This window comes from Chrysemys picta, chromosome 4 (genome assembly GCF_011386835.1).
Source record: "Chrysemys picta bellii isolate R12L10 chromosome 4, ASM1138683v2, whole genome shotgun sequence".
NCBI lineage: Eukaryota > Metazoa > Chordata > Testudines > Emydidae > Chrysemys > Chrysemys picta.
Genome location: NC_088794.1, coordinates 72,682,329 through 72,703,373, shown reverse-complemented (window position 1 = coordinate 72,703,373; position 21,045 = coordinate 72,682,329). Strand labels below are relative to the sequence as shown.

Below are 21,045 nucleotides of genomic sequence, written 5' to 3'. Positions count from 1 at the left end.
TTAAAAGAAGCACACGGGATCTTTTTCAGGCGAAAAGGCAATACGCCACGTTTATTGAAGATACAACAATTAGCATATACATTCAATCACACACCACACACACACACACACTGTCTCACCAGTCGACGTTATAGTTACCAGTCCAGAGTCTGGATCAATCTAGTGGCCAGCTAGGTTGATCACGGGTAGGTAGGAGCTGGATTCTGTAGGTCACGACACAATGCTCCGGGGAAGTCTTGGCAGGAGGACCCAAAGCTTCAGGGCAAGGCACCCTGTTTATATAGTGATTTTCCTTCATTGGGACCAATGAGTTTTGCATCATCACGCTATAATCAATTGTTGTTTGACGAGTGCTTGTTTTTTTAAATTGTCCTTTTTATTTTTTTTATTAAGTGTTTTAGGGAGCTATCCTATGCTGGTTTTGATTGCAGCAATCTTGTTCCCATTGATAGGTGCCTGTTTCATTTTTAGAGTCATCAATTTACCCTATTCTGACATTTCAATAGGGGTGTGTGGCAGCCTCCTGGTGCCCTTGCGTCTGTCTTCGGTTCCTCCCTAGAACATCTGGTCTGGTGATGGCCTTCACACTTATTTCTTAACACACACATTCCTCATTTACACACAAAACAGAACTGATTTACACAGAACATTTTGAACAGCAACATCAAGTTGCAATGCAAAAGAAAAACCATCGTTGCATTCTTTTACTTATTTTAAAATGCTAAACCTACAACAAAGTGGTGACCCTAAAAAGTCTGTTACTGCCTTGAAATCAGCCCAGAAATAGATTCTGGCTGATTCATTTCTACCAATGGCACATTAGGCCATTCCTTTCTGCTATTCAAAAAGGGTGGCTGGCAGGATATGGTTAAATCATACATTAATACATTTAATACATGTTACATTATTATCTTATTATTCTTTATTTTTTATTTTAAATTATACAAAATACAAACATAAAATCCTACTACTACAACAAGATGCCAGACTTCAATATCATAATATTTTAATGCCTATTGGCCTGTGGGCATGTCTACATTGCAAGCACTACAGCAGCTGTAGCTGTAGCACAGTATTATAGACAATTGCTACAGCGATGGCAGCAGCTAGGTAGACAGACTGTACCTACAGTGTGGGTTAGGTTGACCTAACTACATCTCACAGGGCATGAAATATTTCACAACCCTGAGCAATTTAGCTAAGTTCACCTATGTCTTAGGTGTAGACCAGGCCTATATGTCTACAAAAGGGTATCTTTTGGGAGGAAGAATGCTGCATTTAGGAGGAAACATTTTGTGGTGGATTGACTTTTAAAAATGGAGGTTGTTTGAATCTGCTCAGGATTTTGAATACAAATCCTTGGGAGATAGATGAGTGGACAGACAGAAAGCGAAGGCAATGACGTTACTCCAGATTTACACTGGTATGCAGTCAGAATCTGGCTGTATGTGCTTACTGAAAATAGTGATCATTCACCAGGTCAGATCCTCAACTGGTATAAAATCCACCCAATTTAGTGGAGCTATAATGATTTAACCAACTGAGGATCTGGCCCACTGAGTTATCTTTATCCTTTTTTATTTGTTTTTTGGTTGGTTTAAAACAAACAATAATGCAAAGAATTTCAATTCACATAATTCAGGAAAATCAAAATTATTGTGGCCAAAGCTCCATACTGCCCATACATGTATTAAAGTATAAATTCGGCAGTATAAACACAAGAATAATATACAATAATCTACATATAAAATGTGGCTGAATTACAATACCTTTGGATGCCATAGCTTTAAACTACTAGACTCTTTTATGCCTCTAACTATTCAAATATAATGTTGAATTAATGTAGTATAAATAACTATTAAATCAGGTGTGTCAATATACTTGGTTAAGTTAAAACTTTCCAACATTTATGTAAATAGAAATTGACCCTCTAGAGAAAAAGAAAAGAAAAGAATTGGATGGGATGAGATGGGTTTAGATTTTCTGATAAATATTTCAATGCTGAAAATTACCCCTTTCATTTTACCAGTTTTATATGTATATAAAAAAAGAAAATTTCCCCCTTGAACTTTTGAGAAAATAAATGGCAAAAACCATAAGCATTATTAATGATCCTGCAAGGAAGTAGTTGGGACTTAGTAGGAGCATTAGTAGGAGCATTGCAGCAGATCGAGGGAAGTGATTGTTTCGCTCTATTCGGCACTGGTGAAGCCACACCTGGAGTATTGCATCCAGTTTTGGGCTCCCCACTACAGAAAGAATGTGGACAAATTGTAGAGAGTCCAGCGGAGGGCAATGAAAATGATTAGGGGGCTGGGGCACATGACTTATGAGGAGAGGCTGAGGGAACTGGGCTTATTTAGTATACAGAAGAGAAGAGTGAGAGGGAATTTGATAGCAGCCTTCAACCACCTGAAGGGAGGTTCCAAAAAGGATGGAGCTAGGCTGTTCTCAGTGGTGGCAGATGACAGAACAAGGAGTTGCAGTTGGGGAGGTCTAGGTTGGATATTAGAAAAAAACTATTTCACTAGGAGGGTGGTGAAGCACTGCAATGGGTTACCTAGGGAGATGGAGGAATCTCCATTCTTAGAGGTTTTTAAGGCCTGCCTTGACAAAGCCCTGGCTGGGATGATTTAGTTGGTGTTGGTCCTGCTTTGAGCAGGGGATCATAGAATCATAGAATATCAGGATTGGGAGGGACCTCAGGAGGTCATCTAGTCCAACCCCCTGCTCAAAGCAGGACCAATTCCCAACTAAATCATCCCAGCCAGGGCTTTGTCAAGCTGGGCCTTAAAAACCTCTAAGGAAGGAGATTCCACCACCTCCCTAGGTAAAGCATTCCAGTACTTCACCACCCTCCTAGTGAAAAAGTTTTTCCTAATATCCAACCTAAACCTCCCCAACTGCAACTTGAGACCATTACTCCTTGTTCTGTCATCAGGTACCACTGAGAACAGTCTAGATCCATCCTCTTTGGAACCCCCTTTCAGGTAGTTGAAAGCAGCTATCAAATCCCCCCTCATTCTTCTCTTCTGCAGACTAAACAATCCCAGTTCCTTCAACCTCTCCTCATAAGTCATGTGCTCCAAACCCCTAATCATTTTTGTTGCCCTCCGCTGGACTCTCCAATTTTTCCACATCCTTCTTGTAGTGTGGGGCCCAAAACTGGACACAAGTATTCCAGATGAGGCCTCACCAATGTCGAATAGAGGGAAATGATCACGTCCCTCGATCTGCTGGCAATGCCCCTACTTATACAGCCCAAAATGCCGTTAGCCTTCTTGGCAACAAGGGCACACCGTTGACTCATATCCAGCTTCTCGTCCACTGTAACCCCTAAGTCCTTTTCTGCAGAACTGCTTCCTAGCCATTCAGTCCCTAGTCTGTGACAGTGTATGGGATTCTTCTGTCCTAAGTGCAGGACTCTGCACTTGTCCTTGTTGAACAGCATCAGGTTTCTTTTGGCCCAATCCTCTAATTTGTCTAGGTCCCTCTGTATCCTATCCCTACCCTCCAGCGTATCTACCACTTCTCCCAGTTTAGTGTCATCTGCAAACTTGCTGAGAGTGCAGTCCACGCCATCCTCCAGATCATTAATGAAGATATTGAAAAAAACCTGTCCCAGGACCGATCCTTGGGGCACTCCGCTTGAAACCGGCTGCCAACTAGACATGGAGCCGTTGATCACTACCCGTTGAGCCCAACGATCTAGCCGGCTTTCTATCCACCTTATAGTCCATTCATCCAGCCCATACTTTTTTAACTTGGTGGCAAGAATACTGTGGGAGAACGTATCAAAAGTTTTGCTAAAGTCAAGGAATAACATATCCACTGCTTTCCCCTCATCCACAGAGCCAGTTATCTCCTCATAGAAGGCAATTAGGTTAGTCAGACATGACTTGCCCTTGGTGAATCCATCCTGACTGTTCCTGATCACTTTCCTCTCCTCTAAGTGCTTGAGGATCTGCTCCATGATTTTTCCAGGGATTGAGGTGAGGCTGACTGGCCTGTAGTTCCCCAGATCCTCCTTCTTCCCTTTTTTAAAGATGGGCACTACATTAGCCTTTTTCCAGTCATCCGGGACCTCCCCCAATCGCCATGAGTTTTCAAAGATAATGGCCAATGGCTCTGCAATCAGTGGCATAGCCAGCTTCTAACAGGATGGGGAGCAAACATAAAAAAGGCCCCCCCCTGGCTCCTCTTCTGGCCACGCCACCTTGGCTCCTCCTCCGGCCGCACCGCCCCTAGTGAAATTGGCCTACTTTTAGTACAGCAATTTTATAACAGAGGGATTAAAGATGTATAGTACATGAGGAGGCTGATCATATTTTGCCCATTTGGGACTCTTGATATTTAATTTATTTTTATCTTGCTATTTTGTGGTTTTAGTTCAGCAGGGAATCCCACAGTTGTGACATCTTGAAAGTGTTTATATGAGGACAGTTTTGTCTCCTATTAGGGTTCCATCATCTGGAGCATGAAGCAAAATCCCTGAAATCTAATTATGAGCTTATCCACAGCCCAGAAGGAATTTATGCCACCTTTGTGTGTCCTGGATTCTGGATGCAGCTGGGGATTAGAGTAGTCCCCAGAATAAGGTACAATAATTGTAGGCTGTTCTAACTTTTGCTGGGCTGCTATGGTTATTTATTATGGCATCCAGCATTCCAAAATAGCAGTGTAATATTGTGTATTACAGCTTCACTTCTGTCCTTCCCTCATTTCCTTCCTTATTTTCATCATGGCTTTCTGTGACCTTGGTAACATCTTCCTTATCTTGTTCCCACTGAAGTTAATCACAGAATTCCTTCTGAGGAGGATCAGGACTGACCATATTTGGTCAGACATGTTATACAATAACGTATAAGCAATAGACAAGGTTTCTTTACCTGGACTACATGTTCGGCAGAAATGTGTCCTCTCCTAAGCTTATTGGAGAGTTGCCAAAGGAAACCAAAGGAGATACAGAATTTTTTTTTAAATCCTGTAACCTTTTGTTCCTTTCAATTTGTGAAATATAAATCCCAAGTTACTAGACACAACTCTCCTTTTGAGTTAGTCTAAAGTTGTTCCACCACTGAGCAGGATACAGGCTTTTAATACTGTCTTGCATGATCTTCTCATAAACGAACTAGGGAAATGCAATCTAGAAGGAGCTACTATAAGGTGGGTTCAAAACTGGTTGGATATCTGTTCCCAGAGAGTAGTTATCAGTGGTTCACAGTCAAACTGGAAGGGCATATCAAGTGGGGTTCTGCTGGGATCCGTTCTGGGTCCAGTACTGTTCAATATCTTCATCAATGATTTAGATAATGGCATAGAGAGTACACTTATAACATTTGCGGACAATACCAAGCTGCTTTGGAGGATAGGATTAAAATTCAAAATGATCTGAACAAACTAGAGAAATGGTCTGAAGTAAATAGGATGAAATTCAATAAGGACAAATGCAAAGTACTTCTTAAGAAGGAACAATCAGTTGCACACATACAAAATGGGAAATGACTGCCTAGGAAGGAATACTGCAGAAAGGGATCTGGGGGTCATAGTGGATCACAAGCTAAATATGAGTGCACAGCGTAACACAGTTGCAAAAAAAATCATTCTGGGATGTGTTAGCAGGAGTGCTGTAAGCAAAACATGAGAAGTAATTATTCCTCTCTACTCTGTTGATTAGGCCTCAACTGGAGTATTGTGTCCTGTTCTAGGTGCCACATTTCAGGAAAGATGTGTACAAATTGGAGAAAGTCCAGAGAAGAGCAACAAAAATGATTAAAGGTCTAGAAAATATGACCTATGAGGGAAGATTGAAAAAATGGGGTTGTTTAGTCTGGAGAAGAGAAGACCAAGAGGGGACATGACAACAGTTTTCAAGTACATAAAAGGTTGTTACAAAGAGGAGGGAGAAAAATTTTTCTCTGTAACCTCTGAGGATAGGACAAGAGGCAAAGGGCTTAAATTGCAGCAAGGGCTGTTTAGGCTGGACATTAGGAAAAACTTCCTGTCAGGGTGGTTAAGTACTGGAATAAATTGCCAAGTAGGTTGTGGAATCTCCATCATTGGTGATTTTTAAGAGCAGGTTAAACAAACACCTGTCCGGGATTCCCCGTTTTGTAGTTGTTCGTTTGATTTTTCTTTCCTTAGCCTAGTATTTTGCACTTGTTTTTATTGAATTATATCTTGTTAAATTCAGATCAATCATCCAATTTGTCAAGGTCATTTTGAATTCTAATCCTATCCTCCAGGTGCTTCCCTCCCAGCTCAATGTCATCTGCAAATTTTATAAATATAATCTCCACTCCATTCTACAAGTCATTGATAAATATATTGACTAGTACCGGACCCAGAACTGACCCCTGTGGGACCCCACAATATACTCCTTCACAGTTTGACAGCAAGCCATTGATAACTACTCTTTGAGTACAGTCTTTCAACCAGTTGTACACCCACTTTATAGTAATTTAATCTAGACCACATTTCACTACTTTGCTTATGAGAGTGTCATGTGAGACTATGTCAAAAGTCTTTCTAAAATCAAGATATATCAAGTCTACTAGTTCCCTCCATCCACTAGGCCAGTAACCCTGTCAAAGAAGAAAATTATGTTGGATTGGCATGATTTTTTTTTTTTTTGACAAATCCGTGCTGGCTATTCCTTATAATCCTATTATCCTGCAAGTTCTTACAAATTGGTCGTTTAATAGTTTGTTCCTGTATCTTTCCAGGTACTGAAGTTAGGCTGACTGATCTATAATTCTCTGCATCCTTTTTATTTCCTTTTTTAATGAAGGTACTATGTTTGCCCTTCTCCAGTCATCTGGGACTTCACCCATCCTCCAGGGGTTCTTCAAGATAATTGCTAACAGTTCCAAATTGCTTCAGCTAGTTCTTTAAGTACCCTTTGATGAATTTCATCAAGACCAGCTGACTTGAATATATCTAACTTATCTAAATAATCTTTCATCTGTTCTTTCCCTATTTTGGCTTGCATTCTTTCCTCCTCGTTAAAATTAATTATGTGGCATATCTGGTCACTATTAACTTTTGTAGTGAAACTGAAGCAAAATAGGCATTAAACATCTCAGTTTTCTTGATATCATCAGTTATTAACTCTCCTTCCCTGCTAAGTAAAGGACCTACACTTTCTTTTATCTTTCTCTTGCTCCTAATGTATTTAAAGAACCTCTTATTGTCTTTTATGTCCTTGCTAGGCATAACTCATTTTGTGCCTTATGGCTTGGCTACACTGGCACTTTACAGCGCTGCAACTTTCTCACTCAAGGGTGTGAAAGAAAGGTGGGTTTTCATAGCACTGGTGCCGCAACTACACAGCCATGTTAAAGTGCTGCCGCGGCAGCGCTTTAATGTTGCTAGGGAAGACATGCCCTTAGCTTTTCTGATTTTGTTCCTACATGCTTGTGCTATTCTTTTGTACTCCTTCTCCTTAGCAATTTGTCCACATTTTTACTTCTTGTAGGATTGCTTTTTTTTATTTTCAGGTCATTAAAGATCTCATGATGGAGCCAGATTGGCCAATATACATTATCACTGAGATTTTCAAACCAGCCTAAGGGAATCAAATGCCCCAGCTCCCATTGGAACTGAATTTCAGTGGGAGTTGGATACTTAAATTCCAGCCTAAATCATAATAAAAAATAATAATAATAGTAGTAATTAGTAATTAATAAACTAATTTCACACAGGCCTCTTAACAGCTGTTGAATGATAATGGCTTTTAGTCAACTGTAACACTGACTTGGAATGTGACTTTGGGCAAATTCCTTCATTTCTTTGTGCCTCAGTTTCCTGATCTTTAAATGGGGATATTAATCCTTACTGAATTCACAGGTGAGTTGTGAACATTGATTGATTCATTAATGTTTGAAAAGCGTTTTGAACTCCTCAGGTGGAAAATGCCAAATTAGTATCATTATTTCATTCCAGTTTATTGAAATGCATACCAAATAGCTGAAAAACCCTCTCTCCGATTCATTTCAGTGCATACCCTCTTTATGTGATAGGTGCTCTATTCCTTGAAGTATGCACATGTAGCCGGGGTGAGTAACATGCACAACTGCTGTGGGGCCCAGGGTTGCTGAGCAGTGAACTGCCTTTGTAGTAGTAATGTAATAATGTTGCAGAATCACTAGAGAAGAAAATGAGCCTCTCCTACTTCTTGTTACTATTTATTATTTCCATAGTGCTGTAAAGTGCTTTACAGGCCAATATTTTCAAAAGAGACTAGTGATTTCGGGTGTCTGAGTTTTTGGGTGTCCAGCTGGAGATATCTTGCAGGAGATGAATGATTATCAGAAATTACTGAGTACCCAGTCACTGAAAGTTCAGCTCCTTTTCAAGTTAAGCACCCAAAAATTGAGGCACCCCACATCACTGGTCACTTTTGAAAATCTGGGTTAAATATAAGAAGACAAGATTCATGCTGTGCCAACCATACAATCTAAGGCCCAGATGATTCAAACACGTATGCAATTATACTTCTGTGAGCTATTCTCAGTAGTAAAATTAAACATGTAAATTAGAGGCATAAGGGCATGATCCTGCAAAACAATATATTCATGTAAATAATTTTATGCACATAAGTAGTTTAATTGAACTAAATAAGACTTCTCTTCTGAGTAAAGTTATTCCCTTGAGTAAGGGTTTGTAGGATGGTGCTGGAAGTGTACAGACAGAAGAACGGAGATAGGAAAGTAACAAAAGATATACACATTGCATTATTTGAGTTGGCGGGCACTGTGTAGTTTCAGAGGGGATTGTCTGTCTTTTATATTTATTTGTATTTGTAAATGTATCTTGTGGTTGGGAAAAAACGTTTATTTGTTAGTTAGGGTTATAAAATCCTATGGGTACCTATCTTAACTGTAGACACCCCTTATAATTATTTAAAAGTGAAATAAACATGAACAAAAGAAAATTAGCAAAGTATAACAAAGAAACCCCAAGCCTCAAATAAACAGTAAAGCACAGATAAAATTTAAAAAGCAACATTACCTCTAATTAGTGGTGTTTTTCCATATACAAAGAGCAATCATATTCTTTCAGGTTAACTAAATAAGAAAACACAAATGTAAGGACTCCATGAGAGAGCATAGTGTTTGTGTCTCCTCTGTAACATGCTGGATCTGCTCCACTTCACAAAATGGAAGCTGCTTTCTGCAGAGACTAGACTCCTAGATATTAAATAGGCAGAACACAGAAAACATAGTAATAATAGTGACCCAACTGCTTGTGCCACAGTTTAGTAGTGAACCTCAGGCTGAAATAAGTGAATTTTTAGGAGGGACTCAATGTAGGCGAGTGAGGTGGCATTTGGTATAGGGGAAGAAGGAGGCTGTTTTAAGAACAGGTGTGGAGATTTGAATGGTAGAGCATAGAGTTCCTCCACAGATGATCAAGGCCTCACATAGCTTTATTCTCCATTTCCTGTAGCTTTTTGAAATATCATTTAAGGCACAATATTAGAGAATTTATTTTAATTTGGGGGCCCAGAGAAGTGTGGGGATAATAGTTTTACTACATATATTTTTATTTATTTTCTTTTGCTAACCTTATAACCAGGATAACAGGAAACAGCTCCATCTCAGTAACATAATATAGTATTTAAAAAATATGGGTGAAATGGCAAAACTCTCATTGACTTCCATGGAGTCAAGATTTCACCCCCAGATTTACCCCTAACAGGGAAGTGGGTGAGAGAGAACTGAGATTTAAGGTTTAAAGCTCCATCTAGTGGCCAAAGAGAGAACGACGTACAGATAATAAAGTCCAATGCACATGATTTGTATATTGCCTGACAGGTGGCACTTAATTATGGACCATCCGTAGGTCAAAAACTGGCTTCCTGTCCCGCACAAGCACTCTCCATGAAAGGTTGCATATTCAGAACATTTCCAATACAAAGAATGGGAACTGAGTCCCCTGTTCAGCAGCTACCAACTACAATGCTGCTGAGTATTCCTCAGTGACTCATCCTGCTTCTACTTGATTGGGAGTGAGTGTGAAATGAATTACTTGCATGCTTGACGTTATCAATTGTGAAGGCTATTGTTATGTCTCAGATAATCTATGGCCGCAATGTACTTTTGGGGAAAGCAGGTGGAGAGTGCTTCCACCTCTTTGTTAGTATTTCTCCTTTGGGGGGGAAACATTACAGGGTGTTTTCTTCTTCTGTTGGTTCGGTTTGCTTTGGCTTCCTTTTGCTGTTGGATGGAATCCAGAGCTGGGCCACCCACAAATTGGAATAATAACGGTTACATTAATATTATTTCCCTGATCTGCAGCACCTCACTCCTGGTCAAATGTAACAGGAGGTGGGAACATGATCTGGTAACTTCAGGTGATCCTGTCTGGGCGGCTGATGAGCTGTGGAGTTGACCCTTGCTTTGCAGATATTTTTTTTATTATTATTATTCATCTCGATTCCGGATGTTTTGCATACTCTTCCATCTGCACCTGCCTCTGGAACAAAGGGTGAGTAATTATAAAAGTGGGTGCTAACCGAGATAACGTAAGGTCACATCCTCCTCAGTCTCTTCTCTGGCGTAATGTTCACCAGGGAAATTGGAAAAAGGTTATCTTTCACCTACTCTGCAGTCTCTCCTGGTACTGACTAGGGAGATCTGGGGAAGTATTTTATGAAGGCGGAAAGGTGTTGTCGTAGTGTCAGAAACTAAGGGGAGCTGTCTTAACATTTAATGTTTTGCTTAGTATTAATACCTTTAATACTGTATCTTTAATACTAAAAAAAAACATTTTAAGGACATTAACTTTCTTTTTGAAAGGGAAATACAGGGGGAAGTGGGCATTAGATCCCTTCCAAACAGCTGATTGACAAAGAATTTGAGCTTACATGGGTAAATTAGGGCATTGTGATCTTTAATTAAATCGTTCTTGTCATGTATCTGACTTTTGCCTTCGGCCACAAAAGATGTCCCTAGGGTTACCTTCATTTATGATTGATTGATTTTGATTTATACACAGCCACATCTGTCCCCCTCCCCCAGCTCTTAAACGTGGGCTCTGTGTGGGCAAGAGAACATTTCAGACTCTGAAGTTGTCCCGCACAGACTGAAAACCGTCTTTCTTGTTTTCCCACTTTACCTTCAGTAATTGCATTGTCAGCGCCGATCCCACGTTGCATAGGTTTGCACCGATATGTAAGCCTCATACAGTATTTACACCCGAATGCACATTTCTGCCTTCTTGCTAGGCATAAGAAATACTAGATTCCAAGTAAGAGAAAGATCCCTGGATAAAGCTTTTAGGGAAAGTGGGGGGAGGGAAACAACACCCTAGGGTGTCCCCTGTGAAATGATGTCATCCAATCAATACTTGGGGGGCGGGGGAGTTGTGACTGTTCTGACTAACTCCTTCTATGAAATAGTCTCTATATTGGAATTGGAATTAGCCGTATCGATTGGGCTGATAACAGAGACCTATAAAAAGGCAGGGGGATTGGCTTTGCATTTACTACATCCCCGAAGCATTTAGCTCAAAAAGCACCAAGCCACTGCCTTTTCTTTAGTGGCACTTGCGCCTCTGTATGCGTGTGGGGTGTGTGCGTGGAGTCCTCTTGCAATTGAAATAACCTGGAAAAGATGTGGAGGAGCCTGTGCAAACCTTGCACGTCCCTGGCTCTGCTTGGACTCTGTTTTGCAATGGTCGTCAGATCTCTGCCTTTCTCTGATGCAGGGCCACATGTGAACTATGGCTGGGGGGAACCTATTAGATTAAGGCACCTATACACAGCCAGCAAACATGGTCTATTCAGTTACTTTCTGAGGATCAACAGTGATGGCAAAGTGGATGGCACCAGCATTCAGAGTCCCCACAGTAAGTATAAGGGAAAGCTGCCGTCTTACTTATTAACAGGATCTCGGCTAAAGGAATGCAGCCCCACGCCCTGGATTCCCTTAGTGAGCTTATGAGGCTGCATTCTCCCATAGCCCTGGAAATAGGAAAGCGTGCGCTTGGGTACCTGACCGTAAGGGCTCTTTTGTGAAGGGAGCAGGACGAGTTTTACCTCCGATTACCTGTGAAATTTAGCCCTGAGAGGCGGTGGGGTGAGGGTGTGTGTGTGGCTTGGAGACGGCGATCCTCTCCACCCTCATCTGAACGCTGTTTTGGTTTTGCTGCATAGGTCTGCTGGAAATCAGGGCGGTGGCAGTTCGCACGGTGGCGATCAAGGGCGTCCACAGTTCCCGGTACCTCTGCATGGAAGAAGACGGGAAGCTGCATGGACTCGTAAGTTACAGGAGAGGGAGACTGAGCTGGAGGGGGGACACTGAATCGGCATGGGAAAGTCCATAGCAAATGGGGGAATGGTTGCACGCGCTCGCAAGGCTTGTTATGATTTTATCTGGAAGCGTCCAGATAAACCAACTTAAGCAGATCACATCTTTGCTCCACCACCAAGCAGCTCATTAAGGGTCTGACTTCCGCGAAGGAGCAAGGAAATCAGAATGTATAACTAGGCAGTTTATGGATGTGACACTGGGCAATAACACAAATAACACTGGGCAACATAAATAGATAAATAGGGTGCGTTTACTGCAAGTTTTCATTTTACTAGGTCTCAGAGCCTCCTAAACTAAAATGATGTGTAAGATTAAATAGTTGAGTTCTTTTACTATAAAGAGTTGATAAAATGTAGACAGAACTATGAGCTGTTTACTTTTTGTCATTACTCTCTAATTACTTTTTGTCCCTATTAGTGTCTAATGAAACTGTAGTGTTTATTAGTAGAAATTTAAGTTTAGCGTTAAATGAGAAAGCAACTTTCCAAAATTTCTAATACAAATAAAAATAAGGAGGACAATCGACCATTTTCGTTCTTTATTGCATTTTCCCTCTTAAAATTTTCTATCCACTTTTAGTTAAAATAGAACAGAGGACCCAATAATGCCTATTTGATATGTGGCTATTTATCTGCAATCAAATGAAAACATGTTCATTACATTGGAATGTAAATGATACAGGCATATTTGTAATTATCTTCTTACTGTTCAGCTTAGGTATTCTGCAGAAGATTGCTCCTTCGAAGAGGGGATACGCCCAGATGGCTACCATATGTATAGATCAAAGAAATATGGGGTTGCTATCTCTTTAAGTCATGCCAAACAGAAACAAGAATTCAAAGGAAAGGACTCTCTCCCACTGTCTCACTTCTTACTTGTGATCAACCGTGCACCTGTAGGGTTATGGGAGCCTGAGGACTATAGCGATTCTCTGACATGGTGTTGTTAACTCATGCCTTTTTGCCTAGGTATTTCAGCATATCAGCTAGATACGTCAGAAATACAGTCCTGCTCTTGTGAGACCCCTGCAATACCTCCTCAAAGGCATGAGTTAATGAGAAAGGTCCAAATTCATTGCCATGTAACTCCATTGTAGCTACCTGAGTCGCATAGGTGGAAGGTGCATTTTCCCCAGAATGCAAATGTAAGGCTTGAACCTACTTTCCTTAGCAAAACTCCCACTGATTTCAACAGGAGAAGAAGTGGGCCCAATGGCAAAACATCCATGAGCTTTAACGAGAAAAGGATCAATTTTTACTTGAGTATCTAGGGCAGAATTTGCCTTTCAAGCCTGAATTTCCTTGCTTTTATTGTCTAAAGTCAGACCTTCAATAAACTGAAAAGGTGAGGGAGGTGATCTGGTTTTGGGCTCCAACCACCATGTATGGAAAGTGTCAATTTGAAGTTTTTATTGCATGTCCAAACTGAAATACTCAGTGACTGATAACTATAGATAGGATCCTCCTTCCACTGAAGTCAGTGGGAGATTTCCCATTGATTTCCCTGGGAGCAGAAGCAGGCTCTTTGTAGTTGCACTGTGCATTATTGTAATAATCTTTGAGAAAAAAATGAACAGCCCTTAATTTACTGTTTATTGAATGACTGTTTATTGAACTATAGCAATACTTCATTATATTAATTAGTATTCTGAATAGGTACATGTTTGACAGATATTAGAATACAGCCATGCAAACTGTATATGTACTGGTCCAAATCCTGTATGTCTTACTCTAATGAGAAGTCCCATTAACTTCAGTAATAATACAAGTAAGGTGAGCAGAATTTGGCCCACAGAGAAAATTTGTCTTCCGAGATGCAATATCCTTTCCCTATTTCCACTCTGCTCCAGATGCCATGTGTGTGAGTGTGTATTGAGGGATGGAAGAGGAAGTCCAGCAAATTATGGACTTCCACATTGGCTAAAATGTGCTGGCCACTCCTAACCCACCTGCTCCAGAGTGACGCAGGGAAGCAATTGATGCATAATGTCTTCTGACTCCTCTGCACCTAGACCCACCATCCTAGTAGCCTGTGCAGGGCCCAGTGGGAAATTTGTACTCTTCCCCTTACTCATTTTGGTTAGTACCTTACTCTGAAGGTAATTCCATTGAAATGAATGGGGAAATGTACTACTCAGCATGAGTTGGGAGCTGGTGTGCTGGGATGGACTGGGAGGTACAGAAGCAGGACCTACTGTGAGTTACAAGATGATACCTAGGTCTACACTACCCGCCTGAATCGGCGGGTAGAAATCGACCTCTCGGGGATCGATTTATCGTGTCCCGTTGGGACGCAACAATCGATCCCCGAATCGACGCTCTTACTCCACTAGCGGAGGTGGGAGTAAGCGCCGTCGACAGAAAGCCGCAGAAGTCGATTTTGCCGCCGTCCTCACAGCGGGGTAAATCGGCTGCGATACGTCGAATTCAGCTACGCTATTCACATAGCTGAATTTGCGTATCTTAAATCGACTCCCCCCTGTAGTGTAGATGTACCTTCAGACATTGACTAGTACCTTATTCAATGAGTAGTTCGATTAACTTCAGTGAGACTACTTGTGTGAATAATTTGGCCACTTGTGGAAGTAAGGTGTTCACAATCTGGTCCTGATATACATTCATTCAAAATGTATGATGTCCAGTTTGATTGGGGGAAGGGATAGCTCAGTGGTTTGAGCATTGGCCTGCTAAATCCAGGGTTGAGAGCTCAATCCTTGAGGGGGTCATTTAGGGATCTGGGGCAAAATCTGTCAGGGACAGTACTTGGTCCTGCTGTGAAGGCAGGGGACTGGACTCCATGACCTTTTAAGGTCCCTTCCAGTTCTCTGAGATAGAATATATGGAGATAAATATTGCAAGTCTTAATCTGTGAGAAAAATAAATTTTTTTTGCTTTATTCCTTCAACATTAAAAGTACTTTTAAAAGGTAACCATAGCACACACAATAGTCTATTCTACATTGTTGATGGTATTTGACAAAGCTTGATTTTTTTTACAACTGAAAAAAAGAAGTCAAATGTGCTCTGGGTTATATTTTGACAGGTAGAGAGTTCATTCAGGAACACTGCTTTTTTTTTATCATCAAAGACCTAGACATAACCAGCAATTCTCCTGTATTGGCCCAGAGTTCAGTCACCTCAAATGACTGAGCCAGAAATAACACCAGAGTTGTAAGGAAAATAGTGATTACTTAAAGGATCTGGAAAAGTCTGAGATAACACAAAATCTCAACATACCATATCTACATTATAAACTATGTCTAAGATGAATTCTACAAATTGCTAGGCAGGTTATAAAATATATTATCCTATATAGAATCTTTATGGGTGTCACAGTAGAACTGTTTGATAAGTTTAATACCTAATGAGAAAGAGATACTGTACTAATACATTTTTAGACATTTTAATAAAATGACGAGAAAAAACTTGCAGTTTGCCCATTTTATTGTTGTTTTTATTCATTAATTTTCTTTATTTTAATACAATCTATTATAAAAATACACACAGGCAAATCTCCCGTGGGATTCATATTGAGTTTTGTATGCATTAGGACTGCTGGATTGGGCCCTTAGCTATCGTGGTTATAATTAAAATGTCAGCATTCATCATAATTTATAAAACTGAGGTATCTACCAGAGATTATCAAAGTTTTCCCCTAAAATCAAAATAGGGCAGTCTGTAGCAGCTGTGTGGTAATAGATGGAATAAAGATCATTGAGAATAAAGGAAAGACTCCCAGTGACTTCAAAGGAGTGAGGATCAGGCCTATGTTGACTTTTAATGTCCTCATAGATTGTTATGAATTCTGTGTATAATACGGAGGGCTTGAATCTCTCTCACATCAAGGAGAGTAGGGTCAAACACATACAAGCTTTATATCATATCTGATAAGTGTCATAAATATATCTGTAATTGTCTTCACTCCTTACTGTTCAGCTCAGGTATTCTACAGAAGATTGCTCCTTTGAAGAGGAGATACGCCCAGACGGCTACAATGTATATAAATCAAAGAAATATGGAGTCTCTGTGTCTTTAAGTAGTGCCAAACAAAGACAACAATTCAAAGGGAAAGACTTTCTTCCATTGTCTCACTTCTTACCTATGATCAACACCGTGCCTGTAGAGTCAATGGATTTTGTGGAATATGGTGATTATAGTCATACTTTTGAATCAGATCTATTCTCTTCACCTCTTGAAACTGACAGCATGGACCCCTTTGGAATCACCTCTAAAATATCTCCAGTGAAGAGCCCCAGCTTTCAGAAATAACTAAATACTCCTGACTTTAAATATGGTTTTAAAGAAACATTACCAGAACCAGGATATTATTTAGCTTTTCCAGTAGTAATATGTAGAATATGTAAACATTTAAGGTATGGTGCTAGCATTGTTCTTGCAATGTACTAAACTTGTAAAATAGTAGCACCATTCTAAGGCTACATTCTAAGAACCAGCTATTCATTTTTTCATATCACATTTAGAAAAAAATAATCTAAACAACTGCTTAACTGGTTCACCTCTGACAAAAATACACAACGTGCGGAAATTCCTTCCGTCTGGTGATGGCTGGGGTGATAAGATCACTAACATTTTTCACCACCCCTTTATTATTACTTATGCTCACCTCAGATTCCTGCTGATACGAGCAAATGCAGCAAAAGCTTTTCATTCACAGGGAGGTTAATGACCTCTTCACTTCATAGCCTTTCAAAGACAAACATTTGTAATAAAACATGATTACAAAACCTAACAAACATTACCCTGTGAACTAGGGTTCAATCTATCTCTTAAAAAACTGCTGCTGATGTTCTGGGACAACTTTCCATTTTAAACATTGCATTGAGAAACAATTCTGCTTGTATATTATGCATTTTCTTCCCTTCTTTGATTATTGCTAAGGGCTCATGCTGGAAAACCAGATCATTGATTCTTTGTGGGCTCACTTATGTTTGCTGATGAATTCTTTGGGACCTGTATTATACTTGGTCTGAGGTAGAATTCTCATTAATGTTAGTGGGAATTCTATGTATTGATTGAGGATTGTACAGAATCCATAATTATGTTCATCAGGTAGGGAACAAGCAGTAGAAACAGATTACCTTTCAGGTCATAACAGTCCTGTTATATGTAAATATCCATAGCAATTAAAAGAAAAGACAGAAAATAAATGTTGTATAGGTCAAATTGCTTCCCAATATGTTTTTATATTTTTCCCTTTAAAGCATCAGCAGTTCTTTCGAGACCATATAGGCCTGATCCTGCACCCATTGACTTCAATGTTGCAGAACTGGGCAAATACTGCCTTTGAGATGTGGTGGAGTGATTCTCGGTAGTTTATGGCCTGTAATGTATATATGATGCTTTCAGTCCTGATCTCCTATGTTAGCATTCCCGCAAGAGAATAACAACAAAAGGAATGTGAGACAAGGGGTCCAGGAAAATTACCCATTTCCAAAGTTTCATTTATAATAAGTATTTCTATACAGAAAACTGTACTGGAAATGTTAGTATTTTCTTGACCTAGCACTTCACTACCAATGCAATATTTATAATTAATTTATTGAATACATACATCTGTTTATTTTGTTACTGTTATTTATACTTAAAATTCTATTTATGTACTCATGAAGGTTTTTTTAGTTTTAACAAATTTTGTGAAGTTTTGTAATCATGAAATCGTAAGGAAAATATAACTTTTTTTTTTTAATTTTCTGTGATGTTGTCAGTAATTTAGTGTGTAAATTTGTAATTAAAAAAATCATTTCCAACATAAAATTTAACTGACTCTGTTTCAATAATTATGCGGCACTTTTTACTCAAAGACTTCAAAGAGATTTATAAACATTATTGGATTAAGTTTCACCTTGTAAAGTAGGTAAGTGTTATTATCCCCATTTTGTAGATGAAGAAACTGAGACACAGAGAAACAAAGCAACTTGGCCAAACTCATGCAGTGAGTGACAGAGCTAGAAATGGAATCTGTACAGGCAGGATTAGAGTGCTGCTTTCAGGATGTCAACAATGTCTCTGTTGCAAATTAAATGTAATCTTAATGATTAACACAGTTTACAGAAGCAAGGCAGGCCAGATACAATTCTAAAACAAGGAGGGGAGATTCTGTACTTGTGGAAAAAGTCCAGGAGACTGTTCACGAAGTAGCTGATCCTGAGATATATTGAGCTCTCTCCATCCCCTTAATTCCCATTGATTTCAGTGAGTCAGGCCCCAAGTTCTGGTTCTCTGGCATAACATCTTACTGAAGCTCCAATTTAAATTCTATATCTCCTTTTATGAGGAAAAGAAAGAAAAATGCCCATGAGCATGGATTCAGGGGCATTTTATAAAGCTCTGCCTGCTTTAATTTTGCAGTAGTGTCCTTAAATCCTTTCTAAACTGTTGAAAAGTGTGCAGTGGCTTTCCATAAATAATTTAGGGACTTGTATACACTGATAATTTGCCTTTCTTCCAGCAGCCACATACTGGAGCAGTTGCCCTGCTGGAAATCCTTATTGTAGACTGGCAAAGCTGGTATAAGCTGTGATTTGAACCACTTGGTTTCAAGCAGGGGTAAACTGCACAGGAGCAAATAGTAGGTATGCACAAAGGAGTTGCACAGATGCAGCTACTTTGGTTTCTGGCCACTGATGGCTGTGGTTTGGCAAAACTCCTAGCATGGACAAAGGGTATTCTAGTCTGTGTGCACTATAGCATCTATACCTTTAAAACAGACATGAAATGACAGTGAATAAAATGTATGTAAAAAGTAACAGAGGGTCCTGTGGCACCTTTAAGACTAACAGAATAAAGGTGCCACAGGACACTCTGTTACTTTTTACAGATTCAGACTAACACGTCTACCCCTCTGAAAATGTATGTAGTGATTTTCATCCAAAGACCCCCCAAACCATTCTACAAACTTTATAAATGGATTTATGTACTAACATATAAAGATCACTTCATCCACCTGTGAAATGCAGACACCTCTAGGAAGGAGTATTCTGCCTTTTATAGAAAAACCACAACACTACCCAAAAATAGAGCGAGGTAGAAAATGGGTTATTTTTCTGGAGAAAATTGTAACTTTCCAGCAAGAAATTAAAAATTGAACATTTCAATTTGGAAAAGCTCCCACAGTAGCTCATGGGAATTGAAGTTCAGGTTCCTCAGGCCCCCACTCTCCTCTATTAACTGAGTTTCTGGGGTGGACTACAACTCCATGGTGCCCCATGGTCTCCTCTCCTCCTGTGAGTCTCCTGGCCATAGTGCATCATGGGAGATATTATCTAGTTTTTCATGTTTAATTTAGCACAAAAGTTTTTGGAGTTTGAGTGTTCAGTTTCTCAACAAAAAATCAACATTTTCTGTGAAAAGCAGATACTTCACAAAAAAATTGTTTAGTCAAAAACCCAATTTTTCATTTAAAAAAAAAATGTTGATGGAAAATTTTTGACCAGCCCTACAAAATAGTTTAGGAGAGATGTTACAGCTACTAGAAAGCTGACCTTAATTGTCAAGAACTATACTGTGAATAAAAGGCGGTCTGATTAGGACCGTAACTTTGAGAATAAATGTGTGGGTGATGGGTTCAGATAGGTCAACTCTTGGCTGCCAGAACTGAGGATGTAAACAACACTTGAGATCTGACTGAATTGGATACATTATCTAATTAAAACTACACATGGAATTTCAGGTAGACAGAATGTAACTACTCAGACACTATTTGGCTAGAGCACAGGGGTTAACATCCTTACATTTGTGAAAAGGATTCTGAGATCTTACTGACTCCATGTGCTGACAGTTTTGGTTTTACATCTCACACCAGCAGTACATCTCTTATTGTAACAGCATGGTCAGTCATAGGAAGAATGCCAGAAACTGAATCACCAACACCACTTTCTGTAGCATTTAATTTTTCGTTGGAGGTTTCCCATCCAAGCATTGACTAGGCCTGACTGCTTCACTTATGAGGTATGACAATAAAGCAGCCTCAGATGTAATGATGATAGGGAAATGTTTTTCTTACTATTAGACACCTGATTAGGTTAGGAACTTAGTATGCAAAACATTTAAACAGTATTGTCTTGCGTTGATGGTGGGAATATACACAACACAACCATCATGAATTGCACTGTATAAGCCAAAGGCTGACTATAGTTTGCTAAATATGGTAAAATGTTTGCATTCTCTTTAGATTTATAATTACATTTTACAGCCCTAAAATATTTTAAAGGGTTGGTGTCCGATGTTTGAGTGTGAAATCCCAGTTAGAAGCTACAATCGTTCAAACTATGAGTAAACTGTTGAAAGGGAGAGGCAGTGGACATTTCTGTCTGATGTCTTTGCAGAGCATGAAGGATGAACAATGCCTTTAAAGCAAATACCATAATATCAGAGTGATGGATGTTTGAGATAACAGTACCAAGACCACATATTTGCAGTCTTTTGAGATACTGTATACTTTGCCACAAGTGTTCTGTGCATCTAGGAAGAAGGCATGGTGGGAAGGTCTAAATCCATTTTTTTCATCAAAAATGATTTCACTTTGGGCAAATTGAGGCCTGATGAAAACAAATGCACCTCCCTTTGAAGTCAATGAGAATCCAAAGTCAATAGGAGACGCACTTGTTTGCATTAGGGATAAATTTAATCCATTGTGTAGTTTTTTTCATAAATCCCATCAGATTGGGACCTCTTCCTTAAGATAAGGAATAGAGTGCTAAAACCAAAAAT

General features: G+C 39.6%; 1 protein-coding gene across 1 annotated transcript; it reads left to right on the top strand.

Annotated features, from left to right (window-relative positions):
* The first annotated feature begins 11,419 nt into the window (after positions 1-11,419).
* FGF19 (fibroblast growth factor 19) lies at positions 11,420-18,090 on the top strand. Its single transcript, XM_005278739.4, has 3 exons — positions 11,420-11,853; positions 12,161-12,264; positions 16,252-18,090. Exons 1-3 carry the CDS (start codon positions 11,619-11,621, stop codon positions 16,582-16,584), a joined length of 672 nt encoding a protein of 223 aa, XP_005278796.1. The 5' UTR covers positions 11,420-11,618; the 3' UTR covers positions 16,585-18,090.
* The last annotated feature ends 2,955 nt before the right edge of the window (positions 18,091-21,045 follow it).

Bases quoted from the DNA above. Each gene is read 5' to 3' on its own strand.
- FGF19 (XM_005278739.4), top strand. From the start codon at position 11,619: ATGTGGAGGAGCCTGTGCAAACCTTGCACGTCCCTGGCTCTGCTTGGA. The intron at 11,854-12,160 runs GTAAGTATAAGG...TTTGCTGCATAG, and splicing joins CAGCATTCAGAGTCCCCACA to GTCTGCTGGAAATCAGGGCG. The intron at 12,265-16,251 runs GTAAGTTACAGG...CTTACTGTTCAG, and splicing joins ACGGGAAGCTGCATGGACTC to CTCAGGTATTCTACAGAAGA.